The sequence below is a fragment of the Humulus lupulus genome, chromosome 2 (genome assembly GCF_963169125.1).
Source record: "Humulus lupulus chromosome 2, drHumLupu1.1, whole genome shotgun sequence".
NCBI classification, from domain to species: domain Eukaryota; kingdom Viridiplantae; phylum Streptophyta; class Magnoliopsida; order Rosales; family Cannabaceae; genus Humulus; species Humulus lupulus.
The window spans coordinates 7,317,549-7,341,006 of NC_084794.1; the positions used below are offsets into that span (position 1 = coordinate 7,317,549).

At 39.7% G+C, this 23,458-nt stretch overlaps 2 protein-coding genes across 2 annotated transcripts; both read left to right on the forward strand.

The window, feature by feature from the left end:
- The first annotated feature begins 16,273 nt into the window (after nucleotides 1–16,273).
- Nucleotides 16,274–17,629, forward strand: LOC133813870 (uncharacterized). Its single transcript, XM_062246905.1, has one exon. It carries the CDS (start codon nucleotides 16,274–16,276, stop codon nucleotides 17,627–17,629), a length of 1,356 nt encoding a protein of 451 aa, XP_062102889.1.
- A 1,128-nt stretch (nucleotides 17,630–18,757) lies between these two features.
- Nucleotides 18,758–21,874, forward strand: LOC133813871 (uncharacterized). The gene is made up of 2 exons (XM_062246906.1): nucleotides 18,758–21,688; nucleotides 21,851–21,874. Exons 1-2 carry the CDS (start codon nucleotides 18,758–18,760, stop codon nucleotides 21,872–21,874), a joined length of 2,955 nt encoding a protein of 984 aa, XP_062102890.1.
- Nucleotides 21,875–23,458: the final 1,584 nt, after the last annotated feature.

Here is a 23,458-nt window from a genome sequence, read left to right on the forward strand (position 1 = left end):
TGTGGTGGCTTTAAGAGTTAATTTCAAATTTGTGGCTTTATGAGTTTTGGATTGTTGGCTTGGTGGCTTTGATGTAACTTTTATGATTTATGTTGATTAAATCCCTAATAATTTGAAGGGTTTATGATGATTGATTGTTCTGAGGCAATTTTTTTTATGCTCTATTTGAGGTAATTTTTTATAATATGTATCGATCCTTTTTTGTTGCTCTGGTTTGTTGTTAGGCAATCTGTTGTGGTAGGTGTCATTGTTACTTTGAATTATTTTGGCCTATGATGTTCAAGAATAAATATACTTATTTTATGTTGGTGATTATGACACTTGATGTGCTCATATTTTATTTTTATTTTTAATATATGTTGGTATCTCAAGTGTCGTAAATGCCCATAATAATAAGTCATATATTTTCTGAAATCCTTATGATGATTAAATTGGGGATATTTATTTTGCTGAAATTAATTATAAAGTCATTCTCACTGGCGCCAATTCGAACCCCACCTCCGGCCATTGTCGGTGTCCACCTCCCAAAGTCATCATCGACATTCACAATAAGTTCAGTCAGAGAAAAGGAGGCTCTCATGCAATGATCCCAAAGTGAAGAATAGGAAGAATGTCAAGAAAAATGACATTATTGAGTTTTCAATGACCTAAAAATAATGTATAGATATTTTTTTTTATGAAATGTGCTTCTTAATAAGCAATGAATATTGTATAATATATGTTTGCTTATTTTTTTTATTAAAGTTAAATAATTTATTTGATTAATAATGTTAAATATTTTTCAAATTAATTAATTACTTTCATTTATTATTTATATATAATTAAAATTACCTACATAGAAATATTATATTTACTCACAAATAAATAAGTGTAGGTAAAAATAAGTATACTACAACATGTCATGTGGACCAATCATTTAGTGCCACATAACCGATAAAAAGGGGATAAGTAACACAATCATTCGAATTTCTTGTAGCACGTGGACAAATTATTGTCTGACACGTGGAGCAACCACAAGATGCCAAGTGGCGGTTTTGATGTATGCCACGTAGGATGCCACGTCATTAGACACATAAACTATGGACACCATGTCAGCAGACATGTAGGATGCCACATCATCAAACACGTCATCTGCTGACTCATCAATTGATTTATAACTTAGTGGGGTCCACTGATTCTTTTACCTACCAGTATTAATAAGTGTAGGTAAAGACTTTTTCCCCACTAACCTTTACCTACCAATCTCTACCAATTCAATATTGGTAGGTAAACCATATTACCCACCATTAGACTAGTTTTACCTACACTTACAATAGGTAGGTAAAGACCCCATTTTCTTGTAGTGAGTAATAACAGACATTTAGTTCAATAAGCATGTATTCCCATCAAATAATCCTCAACAGATATTCAGCATGTACAATCCAATTCAAGATACACTCTATCACATATAATAGTCATATCACACAGTATTTAGGGTCGACGACTTATGCCGCACCTTCTGCTTAACCCACTGACTCCGGCCCGCTTAAACCGAGCTCAGTGCATAATAAGCTATCCTCGGCTACCAGTGGCCGAGCCGCGCCCTGTGCGCTAGTGAAACCCTTGGCACCCTTAGGTCGTTGGTTCACTAAATGGCTTGCATGGTATAATACCATCTTTCAAGCATTTACAATAGGGAGCCCTTAGTCCCGTCACATATAATCAACCAGGTGCAGTTTTCTTACCTTTAGTCTGTGCAGTTATAAAATTACGAGCAACTCCCCTCAAGCACGATCCGCTCCCGAGCCTAAGCCTTTATCACCTAGCCACAACCAAAGTATAAGGTTTCATAAATACTCAAATATAGGTTCCCGGTTATAAAACTAACTCCCGAGAATCTGAATTCCACCAAGCATGGTGGTGAAACCAATCCCGAGCACACTAGACCACCTTCCCGTGCCTAAAACCCTCAAAAACTCATGTGTGCAACCAAGGGTTGTGGCCCCTGAAGCCTAGCCGCGGCCCTTCCCCAAAACAGAACCAACACCACGCTGAACCACACACCCGCCGCGGCCCTTGCCTTGGGCGCCGCGGCGCTCCCCCTTGGCCGAGCCTCCTTGGCTTCTTTGCATGCTAGGGCCGCAGCGCTCTAGAACAGAGCCGCGACCCTCCCCTTCGAACCCAGATTTTACACCATTTCAAAGCTCAAAACCTCAACCACAACCACCCTTAAGCTCCCTACTTCAACACTCAACAAATCCAACACCTTTAACATGACTTAAACAACTTAATTCCACAGAAAACTCAACCCAACACACACTAATCCTCTCCTTTCAATTCCTGAAACTCAAGAGCTATAAACACTTAAACTAGCCATTCAAACCCAATTTTAAACCTCTAAACCAAGGGTTAAAGCTTACCTTTTCTGTTGAATCACTTCACCAAGCTATAACCAAGCTAAGTCCCCAAGTTTCCTTCTTAATTCTGCCTTAAAACATCAAAACCACATTTGTTTCAATGGGTATAAGGGATGAATATTCCTGGGAAAACTAAGGATGGAATTAAGGCTAGACAAGACTTGGTTGCAATGGGTATAAGGGATGAATTAACTCCAAAACTAGATAAGAGACGAACATATTTACCTCCTGCAGCTTACACTTTTACTAAAGAGGAAATAATAGAAATTTGCAGATGTTTGTTTAATATAAAAGTTCCAGACGGATGTTCCTCAAATATAAGGTCATTGGTAGACATGAAAAGTTGTATTCTGACTGGCATGAAATCTCACGATTGTCATATTCTAATGCAACATTTGCTACCAGTGGCCATTCGATCTGTGTTGCCTAGGAGAGTTCGAGATGTAATCACAAGGTTATGCTTGTTTTTCAAGTCACTGTGTTGTAAGGTGATTGATCCGCTAAAGTTACCTAAGTTAAGAGATGAAATTGTTGAGGTATTGTGTGAGTTTGAGAAATATTTCCCGCCGACATTTTTTGATATAATGATCCATTTGACAGTTCACTTGGTTAGAGAACTAAGATATTGTGGTCCAGTTGATTTAAGATGGATGTATCCATTTGAGCGATATATGAAGATTCTTAAGGGGTATGTTAGGAATAGAAGTCGGCCGGAAGGATGCATCGTCGAATGATATATTGCAGAAGAGGCAGTTGAATTTTTTTCTGAATACATGACTGGTGTACAGAAAATTGGGTTAAATGATGTTGAAAATGTTGAGATTCAGAGTCGTCGTGGTAGCGTTGTATGCACAGTAAGTCGAGATCTTCTAGATGAAGCGCATCGTCTTGTGTTGCAGAATATAAATGAAATTCAACCTTATATCGAGTGAGGTATATTCATATAATACATTAAGTTTAAGTTGTGTAATTTCGTATATTCAATTGTTTAACAACATATTTATAATTGAAGGGAACATTTTAATTGGATAAAGACCAAATTTCCATCCAAGTCAAGGAACTCAAAATGGTTACAAGACGAACATTATCGAACTTTTAGTAGTTGGATAGAACAAAAGGTAAATTGTGTTGATTATTGAAAGTTGTCATTAATTAGTACTTAATTACAAGATGACATTTTTGGTTGTTTTTGGTATGTTGATTTGATAGGTTGTGTGAGAATTACAAAACACATCAAATAAGGTTTCAGACATTGTTAAGTGGATTTCTCGAGGACCTTCGGTTAATGTCATCAAGTTTTCATCATACATGATTAATGGTACTCTATTTAACACTAGGGAGCGCGATAACAACAGAAACACACAAAACAGTGGTGTTAGCCTTGTTGCTAAAACTGTGCAAGTCTCTAGTGCAAAAGATAAAAATTCAGTTGAATGTGATATGACTTTTTATGGAGTAGTTAATGAAATTTGGGAGTTAGATTATATCACAACTCGAGTACCTATTTTCTTTTGTGATTGGGTGAAAAGTGACAGCGGCATAATATATGAAGATTTTGGTTTCACATTAGTTAATCTAAATCGAATTGGGCATAAATCTGATCGATTTATATTAGCTTCACAAGCGAAACAAGTATTTTATGTGAATGATCCTTCAGACAATCAATGGTTAATTGTTCTTCCAACGCAAACAAGAGAATGGAACATTAAAGATGGTGATTTACATGATATACCTCTCGAAGAAGAACTTGTCACATTCACCGCAATAGAAGATAATGACGAAGTTGATGATGATTGTATTTGTTTCCGTGAAAACGGTGAAGGATTATGGGTTGATGATAATGGGTCTTGAGGTACCATTTAATAGGTTTCATATGTTTATGATATGTGAAATTCTTAGTTTCATCTTTTGATTATGAGTGTCCAAAATTGTTATAATAATGATATTTATGTTTCACAGATGGAGGCTGATCCTTTTGGTGGTAGTTCTGATGAGGGGGAGCAACGCCCTCATTCTCAGTCAGTGGAACAAGAAAATAAATCTGTGAGAGGACGTACATGAATGTCTAGAAACACCAAAAAAAGGAGTGAAGGACATCTTACTCCTGTTGAATACAATGAGTATGGTCAACTAGTGGGTGAATCTAGAAGTAATGTTTCATCACAGCTTGGATCAGTTGTTCGAGCAACTGTGTCCATCAACATTAACAGTTGGAAAGATGTTAGTGTGGTGGATAAAAATAAAATATGGGACACAATGAAGGTATATTTTTATTAATTATATTTCATTTAATGTTTTTAAAATATATATTGTTTTGATAATATGCTTGTTATTACTTTCAAACTTGCAGAAAACTTATGATTTGGACCCCAAACAAAAGCAACAGATGTTGAAGGATGCGGGAAAGTACTTCCGAAATTGGAAGACTAATCTTACAAGGGTACATGTTTACGACGCTTTGAAAAAATACCCAAATGAGTTCCCGCCAGCTTTGCCATTTGGATTTGAGAATGTCATAACTCCGGATGAATGGTTAAAATTTGTGAACTCAAGATTAACTCCCGAGTGGCAAAGAAAGAGAGAGGAGATGCAAAATTATCGAGCACTGAATAAATACAATCACAACCTCTCTAGAGGAGGCTATGTGCGTATTGAAGAGATGTTAATGGAACAAAGTGGGAAAAGTCTGACTGAACTTGATAAGGCAGACTTATGGAGCATGGGTCGTCGGAATGCAAAAGGAGAGCTCATTGGAGAGGCCTCTGAGATTCAAAAAAATATTGTAAGTGCTCATATTTAATAATGTTGATATATCAAATTATTAGCTTATATATATAACTTTCTGTGAATATTGTTTCACAGGATCATTACCGGCAACTCCAAGCTGAGGGTAAATGGGCACCTGATGGCCCTGATGATGTGCTGACGAGGGCGTTGGGCACTCCTGAGCCTCGAGGACGTGTTAGGGCTGGAGGTGTAGAGTCCAAGAACTTTACTTAGCTAATTGTTAGTAGTATGATAGTATATTTAGTGTTATCTTTGTTACTTTGGATTTTTGGTTCAGACCGGGAATTATTTGGACACTCATAGCAGTACTTATAGATTTTCTAAGTTTAACCTATAGTTTAAGAATATTAAGTATAACCTAAGGTTTGATTATATGACTGATATTTAGGATAGTATTTGTTATATTATAAGGTTTAGATATCAACCAATAGGATTTTAAGCACATGTTATGAATGGTAATTAAGGATTAAGTATTTTTGAGGATTAAGTATTTTTGAGGATTAAATTAAATAAGGGTAAAATTTGAATGTTATAGGGTCAGTCAGCAGCCTTGAGTACGTTGAGGGCTTAGTCAAGGCTGTTTACTCCATTCAAACTTAGCTAAAAATGTGTAAATTCGTGTTTAAATATTCAGCATATGCCGATATATCGCAGCTATAGGGGGCGATATATCGCAGCACGTAGATACGGAAAACACGAATCGATGCACGGTCGCCTCGGGAACAAAGGTCCAGGCGATATATCGCCTATAGGGGGCGATATATCGCCTCCTCCAGTATGTTTTGAAATGTTTTTGAATTCATGTCCTTTCAGCCATTCAAACTCCTTCAACAGTCCAGCATCTTTTGAACGAGTCTTCAGCCTCTGCTGAACGATTATTCAAATGATTTTCACCTAAAAAGCCATTATTTTTATTCAAGAAAAATCAAGATATTTTCATTCCCAAACTCTATAAATAGGACCTAGTACCCAGCCATTATTCACCATTTGCTCTAAGTTCAGAAGCTGCTAGTGTTAAGTGAGTGTGAGAGTGTAAACACTTGGTTTGGGGAAAAACTATAAGCTTAAACATCATAAGCTTATCAAACACTTTGGGAAGTGAGTTCTATAGTATTTCGGTGGATGTTAGATTGATCTTGCAATCTTTGAGGTAAACCCAAAACTCTAGTTCCTTTCTGTATTTTATGTTATTTCCTTTCTCAAAACCTTCTACTCAGTCCCCTAACCTTATTCTTATTTTGGTTAGGGAATCCAAGCTCTTAAGCATATAAGTCGGTAAGTATGTTTTTTTTTATGGTTTAGTCTTTCCATCTCTTTCATTTCATCTCCTTTCTTTAGACTCACTCTTTCTTATGGTTTTAGGAGTGTTCCAAAAGTCCCAACTCAGTCCATAATCCCGGTAACTTTGGTAAGGAAAATAGGCTAGAATCAATATTTTATGTGCTTATGTTATCTATATGTTTTATGTTATTAATGTGTTATGATATGTATATGTGTATGTTTGTAGGCTTGGGCATATGACCCATATGGCTAACAAGACCCCAAATGGGTTATGGGCATATGACCTACTTAGCTAGTAGGACCCCACTAATCCCATGGGCATATGCTTGTTTAGTCTATGGGACCCCAAGTAATAATGGCCATTATAATAAGTGTATGATATATGTGTTATGATAAGTCTTTATGTTTTCTTATGAAATTATGTATATGACTATGTGTTAGATTTTCCTTGCTGGGCATTAGGCTCACTCTTTTCTGTTTATGTGCAGGAAAATAAGCTTAGAGGCGGTAAGATTCGTGATGCTTGGAGGATGTGTATCGATGATGAATGGAGTCAAGGGGCCGAGCGTTAATCGATTCGAGGATGTAGTTTCGGTTTATGTCTTTTTATATGTATTTTCCGCACTAGTTATGTAATGTGTTATTATTTTAAATTATGTTTTTGTTTTAAAGACAATGGGATCCCATATCCGTTTTGGTATTTACTTTGTAAATAACCCTTGTTTTATAAGTTACTTAATAAAATTATGGTATTTTCGCAAATGTAAGTTCTTTTAAGGATTTTATGTATAGTTTCGTTAATGGTCCAAATAGTCTAGATTAGTGGGTCATTACAGGAGGACACGATGTGTCCCGCTCAGTATACTGGAATACTCCAACACCTACCTCAACGAAAAATAAATCAAAAGCCTCTTCTTTGAATGACGACATTAGAAAGGAATTTGAAGAAAGATTTCGAAAACAAGAAGAAGAGCATTGTCAACAAGCACAACGCCTAGAAGAGCACCTTCAGCAACAAGATGAGCTCTTGAGAAAATTATTGGCCCAACAAAGCAGGTCGGGATCTAACGTTGGAGTCCCACCAGTGCCATCATCATACTATGTGCCCGACCCACCAGTGCCACCAGCGCAGGCGTCCTACTATACTCCAGACCTAGTAGTGCCTCAAACAGAACACCACATTATTGCACTACAACCGCTTTGGCAAGAGGTAATTAAACTTTCTTGAATATTCTGAAACCAAATAAATTTCTTTACTGCTTCAACATGATTATTTGTATATAATATGTTTCTTACGCAGGGCCGAGCATGCCAATTAGCAATTGGTTCGGTTTCAAACATTGTTGCATCAGGTACACTCATTGAAAGAGAGGCAGGCAACAACTTCCAAGTTATGATTACGAGTGCTCTTAAGCCAACCTGTCCTCTCCCTTTTGCATATCCTGATTTGGACATGTACATAGTTGCTCAGGCCATTGGGACGCCAATAGCGTGGCCTAAGGATTTTGTCATTATATCTGAAGATGTAACTCATGAGGTGATGCCATATTTTTACATAATTATCTTTACAATTCTATATTTGTTTGCAATTTTTTTAATTGTTGATATAATTGTATACAGACTCCCTCTACAAGTAGGACCAAATCACAACGACCAAGAGCTCCATCAACACAACAACCTCGAGAAAGAAGACGACAACAAACTCCTCCAACACAATTGGCCCACACTCCATTGGAACGATTACATAATATCGTATCTCATTGGGATGATGGCGAGTGTGTCAATCTAGGCATAGAGTCTGAAGTTTTTGATCAGGATATGTCTCACTGTTATATATTTAAGGATGACATACTTCAATTTGCTCGAAAGGAGAAGATTGGACAAGCAGTAGTCGTCAGCTACATGAGGTATATATCTCACAAATAAGTTTGTTCATTTAATTTTCTAATTTGATTTATTCATTCATATAACAATTTTTCATATTTTTGTATTAGGTTCATTTACAGATATGTGGTACAACAAGGTCGCCAAAATAAGTTTTTATTTGTCAATCCTAATATCGTCGCCACTCAAGGGAGTTCATTCGACGATCGTGTTCAGAATCTGTTCAGACGTTGCAATGACATAAAATCAAAAGAACAAGTTATGCTTGTCCCTTGGAACCATGGGTAAGTTTAAAAAGTTGTCATTTTTCCGACCCATATCAATAATTTCTTTGTTTAACATTTGAGCTATAATTTTTTTGTTTTTCTTATACAGTGAACATTGGATGTTGCTTATTTTGGCACCATATGCATATCATGTTTATTGTTGTGATCCGGTAAATTCAGAGCTAAATAACCGTGAGTAGATTGTATCAGTGATCGTCAGCGCTTTCAATCTTTTTTTCTCTATGAATCTTCCTAATGTCGAGATCCCTGATACTCTACGCATTAAGCAACCTCAGGTAAGTAACTTCAGTAGACATTTTTGAACATTTATAATAATTAAGTAGAATAATATGTATGCATTTTTTTAAAAAGTTTCAATTTAATAATAAATTACTCATATTTTTAAATAATTAGTGTCCACACCAACCGGACAATTTGGCATGTGGATACTACTTAATGAGGATGTTGAAGGATTTGATTGAACATGCGAGTCCCGGGCATTACTTGAGAACAGTATTATTAATTAAAATTTACAAATTATTTTTGAAACTATAAATGTAATCAAATAATTAATTAATATATTTTACTTTATATTTCTTGCAGCTAACAAGCACATCATATACAGAGGCACAAATTGATGAGTTGCGACAAGAATGGGCGACATATATGTTGCCGATAATCCAAAGTTACCGACCTCGTTGATAGGTTTTTATTTTTTATTTTTTAACTGTTTCTTCATACACAATGCAATATTTGTTCATTTTGAACATGTCTAACAAATATTGTATTTCTTGTATATGTCTAACAAATATATTTTTTTCTTTCAATTTAATTGATTATTAAATCAATTTAAATTTAGATTAAAATCATTTCAATTTAAATTAAAATAATTTCAATTTAAATTAATATTATTTCAATTTAATTAATTATTAAATCAAATTAAAATAATATTAATTATAAATTATAAATTTATTTAATTTATTTTTTTTAAATGTGGGAGAATTTCAATGTCTCCCATTGGGAGACGTGGGAGACTTCCCACGTCTCCCAGTGGGAGAGGTTGAAAGTCAAACGTTGACTTTCCACCTCTCCCATTGGGAGACGTGGGAAGTGACTCACCTCTCCCAATGGGAGACGTTGGATGTCTCCTAGGGACTTCCCACGTCTCCCATTAGGAGAGGTGAGTCACTTCCCACGTCTCCCAATGGGAGAGGTGGAAAGTCAACGTTTAACTTTCAACCTCTCCCAATGGGAGACGTGGGAAGTGAGACACGTCTCCCAATGGGAGACGTGGGATATATACCTACAATGACCCTAGCAGCAACGTCTCCCCAATTGGGAGACATTGTAGACTTCCAATGTCTCCCAATTAAAGTCATAAAACATCTATTTTGTTGTAGTGGCCCCTCAAGCACGATTCGTTCCCGAGCCTAAGCCTTTATCACCTAGCCACAACCAAAGTATAGGGTTTCATAAATACTCAAATATAGGTTCCAGTTATAAGACTAACTCTCGGGATATCAAATTCCACCAAGCATGGTGGTGAAATCAAACCCGAGCACACAAGAACACTCTCCCATGCTTAAATCCCTCAAAATCTCAAGTGTGCAACCAAGGGCTGCGGCCCCCAAAGCCTAGTCGCGGCCCTTCCCCAAAACAGAGCCTACTCCCTCACTGAACCACACACACGCCGCGGCCCTTGCCTTGGGCACCACGGCGCGCCCCCTTGGCCGAGCCCCCTTGGCTTCCTTGCATGCTAGGGCCGCAGCGCTCTAGAACAGAGCCACGGCCCTCCCCTTCGAACCCAGATTTTACACCATTTCAAAGCTCAAATCTTTACCTTAAACCATCCCAAAACTTCCCAAATCTTAGCCAATTAATTCCCAACCTCTTTAGCATGATCTAAACAACATAACTCTCAAGAAAACACAGCCTAACACACTCTAATCTCCTCCTTTCAATTTTCCGAAACCCAAGTGCTATGAACACTCAAACCAGCCACTCAAATTCAGTTTAAAGCCTCTAACCAGGAGTTGAAACATACCTTTGTTGTAGTATCACCTCTTGTAACGACCCACTAATCTAGACTAATTGGACCATTATTGAAACTATACATAAAACTTACATTTTTACGAAAATACCATAATTTATTGAGTAACTTGCAAAATAAGAGTTATTTACAAATAAACAGAATACTAAGGAGGATTATGGGATCCCATTGTCTTTAAAAACAAAAGATGATTTAAAATAAAAGACATTACATAATAATGCGGAAAATACATGTAAAACCATTAAAAACATAAGAAGTGAGACTACATCCTCGAATCGAATAACGCTCGGCCCCTTGACTCCATTCATCATCGATACACATCCTCCAAGCGCCACGAATCTTACCGCCTCTAAGCTTATTTTCCTGCACATAAACAGAAAGGAGTGAGCCTAATGCCCAGCAAGGAAAACCTAACACATAGTCATATACATAATTTCATAAGAAAACATAAAGACATATCATAATCACATAATTCACTTATTATAATGGCCATTATTACTTGGGGTCCCATAGACTAAACAAGCTTATGCCCATGAGATTAGTGGGGTCCTACCAGCTAAATAGGCTTATGCCCACAATCTTTTTGGGGTCTTGTTAGTCAAATAGGGCATAAGCCCAAGCCTACAACATACACATCATAACATATTCATAACATATTCATAACATATCATAACATAACACATAAGATAACATAAACATAAAACATATAGATTCTAGCCTATTTTCCTTACCAAAGTTACCGGGACTATGGACTGAGTTGGGACCTTTGGAACACTCCTAAAACCATAAGAAAGAGTGAGTCTAAAGAAAGGAGATGAAATGGAAGAGATGGAAAGACTAAACCATAGAAAACATACTTACCGACTTATATGCTTAAGAGCTTGGATTCCCTAACCAAAATAAGAATGAGGTTAGGGGACTGAGTAGAAGGTTTTGAGAAAGGAAATAACATGAAATAAATGAAATAGAGTTTTGGTTTTACCTCAAAGATTTGCAAGATCAATCTAACTTCCACCGAAATACTATAGCACTCACTTCCCAAAGTGTTTGATAAGCTTATGATGTTTAAGCTTATAGTTTTTCCCCAAACCAAGTGTTTACACTCTCACACTCACTTAACACTAGCAGCCTCTGAACTTAGAGCAAATGGTGAATAATGGCTGGGTACTAGGTCCTATTTATAGAGTTTGGGAATGAAAATATCTTGATTTTACTTGAATAAAAATAATGGCTTTTTAAGTGCAAATCATTTGAATAATCGTTCAGCAGAGGCTGAAGACTCGTTCAAAAGATGTTGGACTGTTGAAGGAGTTTGAATGGCTGAAGGGAAAAGGATTCAAAAGTATTTGAATTCATGCTGGTGGAGGCGATATATCGCCCCCTATAGGCGATATATCGCCTGGACCTTTGTTCCCGAGGCGACCGTGCATCGATTCGTGTTTTCCGTATCTACGTGCTGCGATATATCGCCCCCTATAGCTGCGATATATCGGCATACGCTGAATATTTAAACACGAATTTACACATTTTTAGCTAAGTTTGAATGGAGTAAACAGCCTTGACTAAGCCCTCAACGTACTCAAGGCTGCTGACTGACCCTATAACATTCAAACTTTACCCTTATTTAATTTAATCCTCAAAAATACTTAATCCTTAATTACCATTCATAACATGTGCTTAAAATCCTATTGGTTGATATCTAAACCTTATAATATAGCAAATACTATCCTTAATATGAGTCATATAATCAAACCTTAGGTTATACTTAATATTCTTAAACTATAGGTTAAACTTAGAAAATCTATAAGTACTACTATGAGTGTCCAAATAATTCCCGGTCTGAACCAAAAATCCCAAGTAACAAAGATAACACTAAACATACTATAATACTACTAACAATTAGCTAAGTAAAGTTCTTGGACTCTACACCTCTCCAAGCTGTGACCAAGCTAAGCTCCCAAGTTTCCCATCTTAATTCTGCCTTAGAACACCACAACTAAACTTGTTTCAGCACTTAACTAAACCCAGCTTAAACTCATAATTTGACCACAGAAAACAGAGTTAAATGCTTACCTTAAACCTTGCTTCAGTTCCTTGATTAAACCCCTGAGCTAAATCTCCAAATTCTCACCCCCAAACTCAAAAATCCCAGCTAGTTTCCCTTGGTTTCCTCTATGCTTCTTTAAGCGTGAGAGAGAGAGAGAGAGCCTAAGTGTTTAGTCGGTTATTTATCTTCTAAAAGCTTCCTAAGGTCTATCTCACATATTAAGTTAATCTCGAGGCTCGGGGTGTCGGGACCGTCCCCGAGGCCAAAATGGTAAAATCCCCCAATATTCCCGCCTAGACATCCTAACCTCAAATATATCTCCATATATTTATTTCCATGTCCCGATAACCCAAATCACTATCCGCTAACTAAAAGTATCCCCAACTTCTCCAAAGTCATATCTTAAACCCTCATTGTGACTTTTCCCACTATCTGACCCTAGAATCGTCTTGAGTCGTGCTTAGCGAACCTGTCCACATAATAATGTGGTTCTCACATATATCACATATCATATTACCACATAATATAATCAGTTATCATATAACCATTACTATACATATAATTACTCATTAAATCACAATTATTCCATTAATGCCCTCCTGGCACACTAATCAAGGCCCTTAAGCCTTATTAGCGAATTTGGGTCGTTACATCTCTATTTCAGGATCAACAGGCACTCTTGCAGCAAGTCCTAGATGTCGCATAAACTACCTGTACTTGATATGAGAAAAATTTAAACAATGACAGAATTAGTGAAATTGAAAAGAAATACCAAATTAGAATAAAATTCAATTATTTCAATATTGGCTAATGCAGTCCCCGGCAACGGCGCCAAAAACTTGTTGTGAAAAATCTAACACGCAAGTATACGTATCGTTCCCACAATGACTGTAGCTAAGTACCAATTAATTGAATTTTTGTTTCTATTTGGCTATCAAAAAATGGATTGTTTAAACTAAATAAACTTAGCAATAAATAACAAAACAATAAACAAGATTCAATTAAGAAATGAAATATAGGGAAATTAATTTTAATTACTTCCACTTCCTATTTCAATAATGCAAAATAATTTTCCTTATTATTCTAAAGTGATGGCAAATTATAAAATTACCAATATTCCTATTAAGACATAAAGGTACTAAATTGCAAGGTAAAATAATGCATTTCTGAGATAAATTACACAAGCAATCAGCATTAATCAATAATCTAAAGCCACAGAAGCTACACAAATACTTTCGTTTTGCATCAAAACCTATGTTTATTCAATTAGAGCATTCCTAATATTCACTTTTCAGATTTCATATTAGAATCATAGATCATGTAAAAGATGGCCAATCTAAAACATGTTTTGAGCACGAATATGAATAAATCACATATCAATAGAAGAAAGAAAATATCAAAATTGCATTAATCCATAGATAATCTCAGACAATCTTCATTGAAATCCCTAAATTGGAGTTTAGTTCATAATCTCCATTGACATATTCTTAACTGATTCAAAAACAAACATAATCAAATGCAGAAAAATAAAGGGAGAAGAAAAGAAACTAGTTTAGGATTGTCACGATCCGCCAAGTCCCTCCTCCAATCTCCTTTTTCTTCTTTTTTTAGGGTTCCAGACATCTCTCCTTTCAAATTGCGATTTCCCCCCTATTAAAAACGAAAACCTCCTCCTTTCTCCCAAAAAATGACGAAATTACCCTTAAAAAATTCTGACCCGTACGGATGTTGGCGCCGCGGCTCCAATTCCTGCGCCGCGACCCTAGTGCACGATAGAGAAATTTCAAATTCTCTGTAAAGGGGCTCGGCACGACCGTAATGCACCTTAGCGCTTCGGTGCCAATAGCTGCACCGCAGCCCTAATTCCTCTTCGGATCTTGACTTGCAATCTGGAATTCTGACCTCGCCACGACTGTAATGGATACTAGTACCACGGCGCCATCAGTAGCGCCGCGGCCTTTACTCGAAATTCAGGTTAACACGCTTTCGGCTTTAGTATAGCACTAAATCTTCACTTTTCACTCCAATTGCCTAATTATAGCGCATAAACCTGAAATCAAGAAAAACAAGCATAAATCCGCTCCAAACAATGATCGAAACACTTAAAAAGTGGGCTAAAACTAGCCTAACAATTATCCTGCTAATTATTGGCAATTAACTTTGTGTCTTATGATAGGGAAACCAAAGCCTACTATTGATTATGGACAATTAATTTTGTGTTATTTTGTAAACTTGTCATTGCAAATGGGATATAGCCACATTGATTATGCTCAAATTTATGAGATGATTAGACTCTTTTTTCTTGGATTGCTCAATTTTGTCCACCGCATCTCTTAAGAGTAAATGAAGTTTCAATCTGAAAGTTACAAAACTGAGGCTCGAGATTCAAGCAACAAGATTGTAAGGCATACTCATGTCAAAAGTGGAAGTTATATATGAGTTATGATTGTTCCTTATTCACTTTGATGTTTGTTTGTTGTTTTTGGATAATGAAATGTACAAAAGGATAATATTAATAATTTCGTGACAACTTTTCTGGGTCTTGTTTAATTTTTGTACAATGCAAGAAAAACCATACCTTCGAAGAGGGCGAGGAAGAGCACTAATTAAGAAAAACTTTTTTTAAATATCCAAAACTACATGAAGTATTTATATCATGAATTACAATATTAATTAAGAAAAATAATAGATCACATGCACACGGCTTCATCATCAAATACTTATCTCTCTTAATAAAGAGGTTATTTATTCCTTTAACTCTCCACGATGAGAAGCAAGAGACACAAAACCATATTCTCATCAGTAATAATATAAAAAGAAAAAAGTTGTTGTATACATATATATATATATATATATAAATATATATATATTATCCTTTAATATTGATAATGGTAAACACAGTGTGTAATAAGATAAGAACGAGTACGATAAAGGCAGCATTGACTGAAATATTTAACCAAGGGTTTTTGAAATAGTCACGTACAAGCACTCTTCGATATCTGTTTAACAACCTTCGTTGGCAATATATGTAGTTGTCAACTTCATTTGTGTTGGGCCCAAAATGTTCGGCCCGAAAACACTTGCCTCATTTGTCAAATATTCAAAACGGAGCGTTTAGACAAAGAGATGTTCCAAAGGCAGAAGCAGTAGGTCAGAGGCAATCCGCGCCTCTGACCTCTGAGCGAGACATCTTAAAAGTTGGTATTTTTGGAGGGAAATTTAGTTATTCTCCTTCCTCATTTTCAGGGTCCACTTGAACCAACTAACTGTTTTGTATATTTCATCCTATAAATATGAGATTTTGAGAAGGAAAAAGGGATCGAACTTTGAACTGACTTAAGCATCGGAGTGTCTTTCTTGCAGGAAATCCCAACGAGTCAAAGGCAGATTTCATCACTGGAAAAGAAGCAGGTCGCCAGACATTGTTGGGTCTTTACCTCCATAAATAGAAAGACAAATTGTTGCTCCAACAATTGGCGCCGTCTGTGGGAAACGATAAACGTTTCGGCCTTAGCCACGTCGTCGAACCAAGAAATCAAGATCCGCTGCAAACTCAGAAGTCATGCCACCCAAAGGCAACGGAGTTTCGGGCCCAGTTACACAAAACGTCCCTCCGGCGGACATGAGCGACCAGATCGAAAGAATGTGTCGTCTACTGGAAGCAAGCCAGCAGCGGTCCGACGAGGCAATCAAGACATTAACCGAAGCCCAAGCCAGGCTCGAAGCAGAGATTGCTGAGCTCCGCAGGTCCGCTGACACAACTCGCAACACCCAAGCCCACGAGAATCTTGATTCCGACAGATCTGACGTTCTAGTCGACCGTGTCAATTCCCCACCTCACAACATGAACCCAGGTAACGGGCAATCCCAAGCCATCCCCCCATCCTCTGGGACCGACGGGCGACAAGCCCCAACCTCTGGCGCGCATGGGCGGGCCGAAGCAGAACCCACTGGATCCGCTCAGCCAACAACCGACGTCCGGCCTCAACGCACCATACCTCAAGTCGTACACGATTCTCCCTCTGAAGGTTGTGTTCCCTCGATCTGTTTCTTGGACAGTTGGAAACAAGACATGATGAGGGAAATGATGCAGAAGTTCTCAGATGGGCGATCCGCCTACGCCACCGAACATTTGGATCTTGTATCAAGAACCACTGAAAAATCACCTTTCTCGGAATGGATTCTGAATGAGCCAAAACCTCGGGACTTCGTCATCCCTTCCCTGCCTGCATTCAACGGAAAGGGAGACCCATTAAACCACCTATTTCAATTTCAACAGAAGATGGCGTTAGAAGCTAATAACGAAGCCATACAATGCAAAGTCTTTTCCACGACTTTCTCCGGGCCGGCTCTATTATGGTTCCGACAATTAAAGGCCGGATCACTCAACAGCTTTAGTGATCTCCGACGATCCTTCTTACAGCAGTACAGCGCGAACCGAGAGGCTCCCAGAACAATGGCCGATCTCTATCGAATTGAACAAGGGGAGAATGAACATCCAAAGGCATACTTACAGCGTTTCATTGACCTCGAGCATCAAATCCACGACGTCGACCCACTCACCGCAGCAAATCTCTTCGTCAAAAGCTTGCAGGTGGGGTCACTCTTGCATGAGAATCTCACTATGACACCACCATATGACATGGCAGATGTGCAGACCCGAGCCGAGGGCGTCTTCAGGGTATTAGAATTTCGAGAGCGCGCACAGAAGAAGACTGCACTCATCTCTGCTCCCCCAGCGAATAATCCTCCACCACCTGCCAGGGATGACAAGAGGAAGCGGAACCAAACAGATCATACGAAGGAAGGCAAAAGGCCTAGACAAGATCGTCAGCCATCGCGGTACCCATCCTTCGAATACACCGTCCCGCAAGAAGTAATTTATGAAGAGAATAAAGATAGGCCTATCTGGCGATAGCCCTACAAAATTAACACTCCATCTGACAGAAGGGATAAAAGCAGATACTGTCTCTTCCACAAAGATCACGGTCATACGATCGCTGAATGCCACAATCTGAACAATCAGATCCAAGCCCTCATGAGGAGTGGGCGGCTTACCCAATACATCAAGGAGACAGACAGACCAGGCGCCTCGCGGCAGAACACAGCTTCTGCCCCCACTCCGCAGGCGTCAGACCCCGTACACACAGCCTCTGACAGCACCCCGGAGCCTCTTAAACAAATCCCTATGATCCACGGGATCGTAGAACCCACCGATAATCAAGACCATGCAATTAAAATCCATAAGAGGATGGAAGAACGAGTGAAGCGGTACAAATCGTTAGGCCACGTGGTCAATCTCGTCACTTCAGAAGAAAGAAGCTACACAGCCTTTGCTATCACCTTCACTAACGAAGACCTGAAGGACGTCCACCTGCCTCACGACGATCCACTCGTCATTTCCTTACAAGTTGACCACTGCCAGCTGGGCAGAGTTCTGATCGATGGGGGCAGTGGGGTCGACATCCTCTTCTGGGAAGCCTTCCAGAAAATGGGACTGGAGGAGAGTCAGATCCGACCCTCCACCATGCCCGTTTTGGGTTTCAATAGCCAGAGAGTCTATCCAAAGGGCGTCGTTCGGTTAACTGTGGTAGCTGCAGAACGCACATTGCCAGTAGACTTCCTTATTATAGACTCTGCCACGAGCTACAACGCCATCATGGGGAGAGGTTGGATCCACCGGATGCGGGGGGTAGTCTCCACTCTGCATCAGGTGATGCGGTGCCAATCGCTCAATGGACGATACACCGTCGATATCAAAGGCTGCCAGAAGCAGGCCAAAAAGTGCTTCCTTATTTTAAAAGAAATAAGTAGCTCTGCCTCCGCCTCCCATGAGGACTCTCCTGACAAATAGCAATTACAGCAGTACCTACCAGCATGCCTAAAAGGAATCAATCTAGCAGAAGATCAAGAAAAACCCCAAGTTACACTAGATACCTTAGAACAAGTGGTTCTGGATGATGATGACCCTTCAAAAACGGTCCTGGTAAGTACCAAGCTCTCACAAGATGAGAGGCAGACCCTCGTACGATTTCTCCAAACCAGAATGAGAACTTTTGCCTGGACGCCACACGACATACCCGGAATAGACCCTTCTGTTATGAGCCACAGCTTGAATATCTCCAACTACTTCCCACCCGTCAAGCAGAAGCAGAGGAGATTCGCTCCAGAAGTCAATCAAGTCATACAAGAGGAAGTCCAACGGCTCCTGAGCACGGGGGAAATCGAAGAATGTTTATACCCCAGTTGGCTTGCCAACCCCGTCGTGGTCCCAAAGAAGAATGGGAAAAAGAGAGTATGCATAGACTACACAAATCTAAACAAAGCCTGTCCCAAAGATAGCTACCCTCTACCAAAGATCGATCAGATGATAGACGCCACGGCAGGATATGAAAGGATGAGCTTCCTCGATGCCTATTCTGGCTACAATCAGATCCCCATGAAATCAGAGGATAGGATTCATACATCATTCATAACAGAAGATGGTTTATACTGCTACAAAGTTATGCCCTTCGGTCTAAAGAATGCAGGCGCGACATATCAGAGGTTGATGCACAAGCTATTTTCCTCATTACTCGAGAGAAATATGGAGGTTTATATTGATGATATGGTCATCAAGTCCAAACAAAGCTCTTCACATATAGACGACTTGACGGAATGTTTCGACATCCTTGATGCTTATAAAATGAAGTTAAACCCCACAAAATGTGTCTTTGGGGTATCCTCCAGACAGTTCTTGGGATACATCGTCAGTCAGAGGGGCATCGAGGCGAACCCAACTCAAATTGTGTCCCTCTCAGAAATTAAGGAACCCCGAACCATCCGAGACATACAGGCTCTAACCGGCAAAATAGTAGCATTAAGTCGATTCATATCACGAATGTCAGACCGCTGCCAACCCTTCTTGCAGTGCATAAAGAAGTCTACCAACACCACCTGGGGACCAGAACAACAAAAAGCATTGGACGAGTTGAAGACTTATTTGAGCTCTCCACCTATATTGAGCTCTCCTATTGCTAATGAAGATTTATTCTTATATTTGTCTGTCTCACAATTCGCTGTAAGTTCCGTTCTTTTTCGAGAAGAAGTCAATCGTCAGAGGCCAGTGTTCTACTGCAGCAAGATGTTGTTAGATGCTGAAACCCGATACAGTATGATGGAAAAATTGGCAATCGCACTCCTCACGGCCAAGAAGAAGTTACGACAATACTTTGAAAGCCACACAATCATCGTATATACGGACTATCCATTAAAGCAGGTACTGAGTAAGTCCGACCTTTCTGGAAGATTATCTAAATGGGCCATTGAGCTTGGGACATACGATATTCAGTTTTTGCCGCGAAAAGCTAAAAAGGGGCAGGTACTCGCTGACTTCCTGGTTGAAATTCAGTCGTTCACTCCTGATGCCCTGCCAGAATTACTAGAATCAGAAGATCAATGGTTGTGGACAATGCACACTGACGGAGCATCCAATTCCCAAGGGGCTGGTATTGGCGTCGTATTAGAAGCTCCCTCGGGCCTCAAAATCGAAGAAGCCATTCGTTTAGAGCAACCCACGACAAATAATGAAGCAGAATATGAGGCACTAATCTATGGTTTGGAACTCGCACGTGAAATGGGAATCCAGCGTCTAAATGTCAGAGGCGACTCGCAGCTTATGATAGAGCAAGTGGCTGGAAATTTCGATACCAAAGCACCCCATCTGGCTAGCCTCCAACAGAAGGCAACCGTTTTACGGTCGCATTTTCGCCAGTTCGACCTCACACGAGTACCTCGGGAGCAAAATCAGAAGGCCGATGCCCTTGCCAAACTAGCTTCTGCGGGAGGGTGCACACGCCAATCCTCCATATCTATAAGCCGATCAAGCAAAGATATGGAAGTCTATTCCACCTCATCCGAACCTGAATGCTGGATAGATCCGATCATCAAGTACTTGACCACCTCCGAGCTCCCACCTAATCCGAAAGATGCAAAACTTCTGGGCCTTCGGGCACAACGCTATTCCATGATCCATGGCACGTTGTACCGAAAATCCTTCAATGGCCCATATCTGCGATGTTTGCGCCCGTCAGAAGCTAAAAAATTGTTAGAAGAAATACATGAGGGGGCATGCGGAAATCACACAGGGGGACAAAGCTTGGCACACAAAGCGCTTACAGTAGGACATTACTGGCCGTACATGATGACAGAAGCACGAGATTATGCTAAAAAATGTGACAAATGCCAACGATTTGCACCCACCATCCATCAACCTGCTCAAACCCTACACTCCATTGTTGCACCATGGCCTTTTGCAAAATGGGGAATGGACGTAGTAGGTGAACTTCCTAAGGCCGTTGGTGGAAAACGATATGCTCTTGTAGCCACTGATTACTTCACAAAATGGGTTGTGGCAGAGGCGTACGTCACGGTCAGCAAAACAGACACTATGTCCTTCATCTGGAAGCATATTATATGTCAATTTGGAATACCCTGGGAGATAGTCGTCGACAACGGCACTCCGTTCCAAAATGCAAAGGTACAAGAACTATGCGACACGTACAAGATCAAGCTAAGCTTCGCCTCTGTTACTTATCCACAAGGCAATGGTCAAGCAGAGGCTTCCAACAAAGTCATCTTTGCCAACATTAAGAAAAATTTGGAAGACAAAAAAGGAGCATGGGTAGAAGAATTACCGAAAGTGTTATGGGCTTACAGAACAACAAAACGATCCTCCACGGGGGAGTCTCCCTACGCCATGGTTTATGGAACAGAAGCTATCATCCCAACAGAAGTCGGTCTGCCTACACTTCGGACAGAGATTGCATCTGACGCAACAACGAACACCATTCAATTACTACACAACCTAGACCTTCTAGAAGAAACACGTACAATGGCCCAAATGAGACTGGAAAATTATCAGAAGGTAGAAGAACGCTACTACAACAAAAGGGTCCACTTACGCACATTTCAAGAAGGAGATTGGGTTCTGCGTAAGGTCACTGGCAACAAAAAGAAGCTAGAGCCTAACTGGGAAGGGCCTTTCCAAATCATCAAAGTATTAGGCAGAGGGTCTTACACTCTAAAGAATGTACGTAGTGGGAAAATCTTACCCCGTACTTGGAATTCAATGTCTTTAAAGCAATACTATTGCTAATAGCTGTACTGTGCAATTCAAAAGTAATACAACAACTTTCCATTTTTTCGCATGCTTTTAAATTTTTCTTATGTATTCAATTCCTTGACGTTATTTTCAACCACATTACACCAAGTCCGACACGTGGTAATTCACTTTTTACTCAAGAGGGTTCCTCAATTATATCCTCACCTAACTTTGAAACGTTAATCACATGTACTCAAAAACCACCTACCACAATGGCTATAAATAAACAATCATCTAATGCATAAAGTTGCCACCACATACACCGCATGACTTACATCTCAAAACACATGCCTACGCTTCAATAAACAAAAAGCGATGATACAAAAAAGCAAGGTTCGCACCCTGCACGTTGGAACCAGACTGAATCTCAACAGTTCATGGCAACAAGGCCACTACACACAGCATATGTACAAGATCCTACCGCTTCTGCGTGCACGCTTCACTGGATTTTGTACCGCATTCTAATTTGACTTGACTAAGCTCACAGGGAGCTACGGCCAGCCATTTGCAGTCTAATCTGCCTTAACTATGCTGATCTGGCCGACCAACGGAGGTGCACTGCAAACCCTACTCTCTTACCCGCATAAGAGGAGCGCCTCCAGCCGTCTAATCTGCCCTGACTATCACAGCAGAACCACCTGCTGTCATGCTTCGGATTCCTCTCCAATATACACCAACTGGTTTGGCAATCCAAGGCCGGGAGGAACTTCTCCCGCAGTCGCACCCATATCCTGCACAATGAGTGCCTCTGACAGGATGCACGGAAGCCCAAGCTCCCCCCACCACACTACACAGTATGAGTGCACTGGAAAGATACCGGCCCCACAATCTTGACCTTTTTGCATCTGCTTCGGTGCCCTGCTCTACGCTATGACCTCCGCACTCGGTCCGGATCATGTCAACCCCTCTGATCTAATGGGAAAGTTTCCATCCCCAGGGGCATGACCAGACCCGAACAAGACCACTACAACTACTACACATGCATAAGGAGGTGCACCACCCAGCAATATTGCTCACATCGCGGGAGTAAGACACAGTTATCACAGCAACTTAAATTAACAGATGCTAAGTGCGGGCACACACACATTTACTCAATTCCTCTCTCAATATTTGTACAGTAACTTCAATTGAAAAATGCTAACCATGGAATCAAAAGTCGATATACACTCAAAAAATAGAAATAAATCAGAAGTTGTTATTTATAAGTTATATTACATTAATGGCAATATCCATCCCTGACTTCATAATTGCTCTATTCTCTTGTCCATAATTAATCCCATTCGATACGACGTATGTACTCTGCCATCGCACTCTCTAGCATCGGATAGCCTAACCCGTAGCGTTCACAAGATATATAGTACGGGATGCCACTTCTGATAAGCTCTTCCAGAGCCCACGTTGAGTAAAGCCACTGTGGGTTGTCAAAGATTCTCCTTAAAAAGGGAGCCTTCGTCCACTCACGGTGCTCACCTGCAACGAAAATGTTGTCAGCCCCAACCCATCACCAAAACACAAAGATGGAACAATCATACAACACTTAACTGGACATCCTCTCCCACCATCTGTATAATCTTTCGCTGTATTTCGCACACAAAGGCCTAAAGG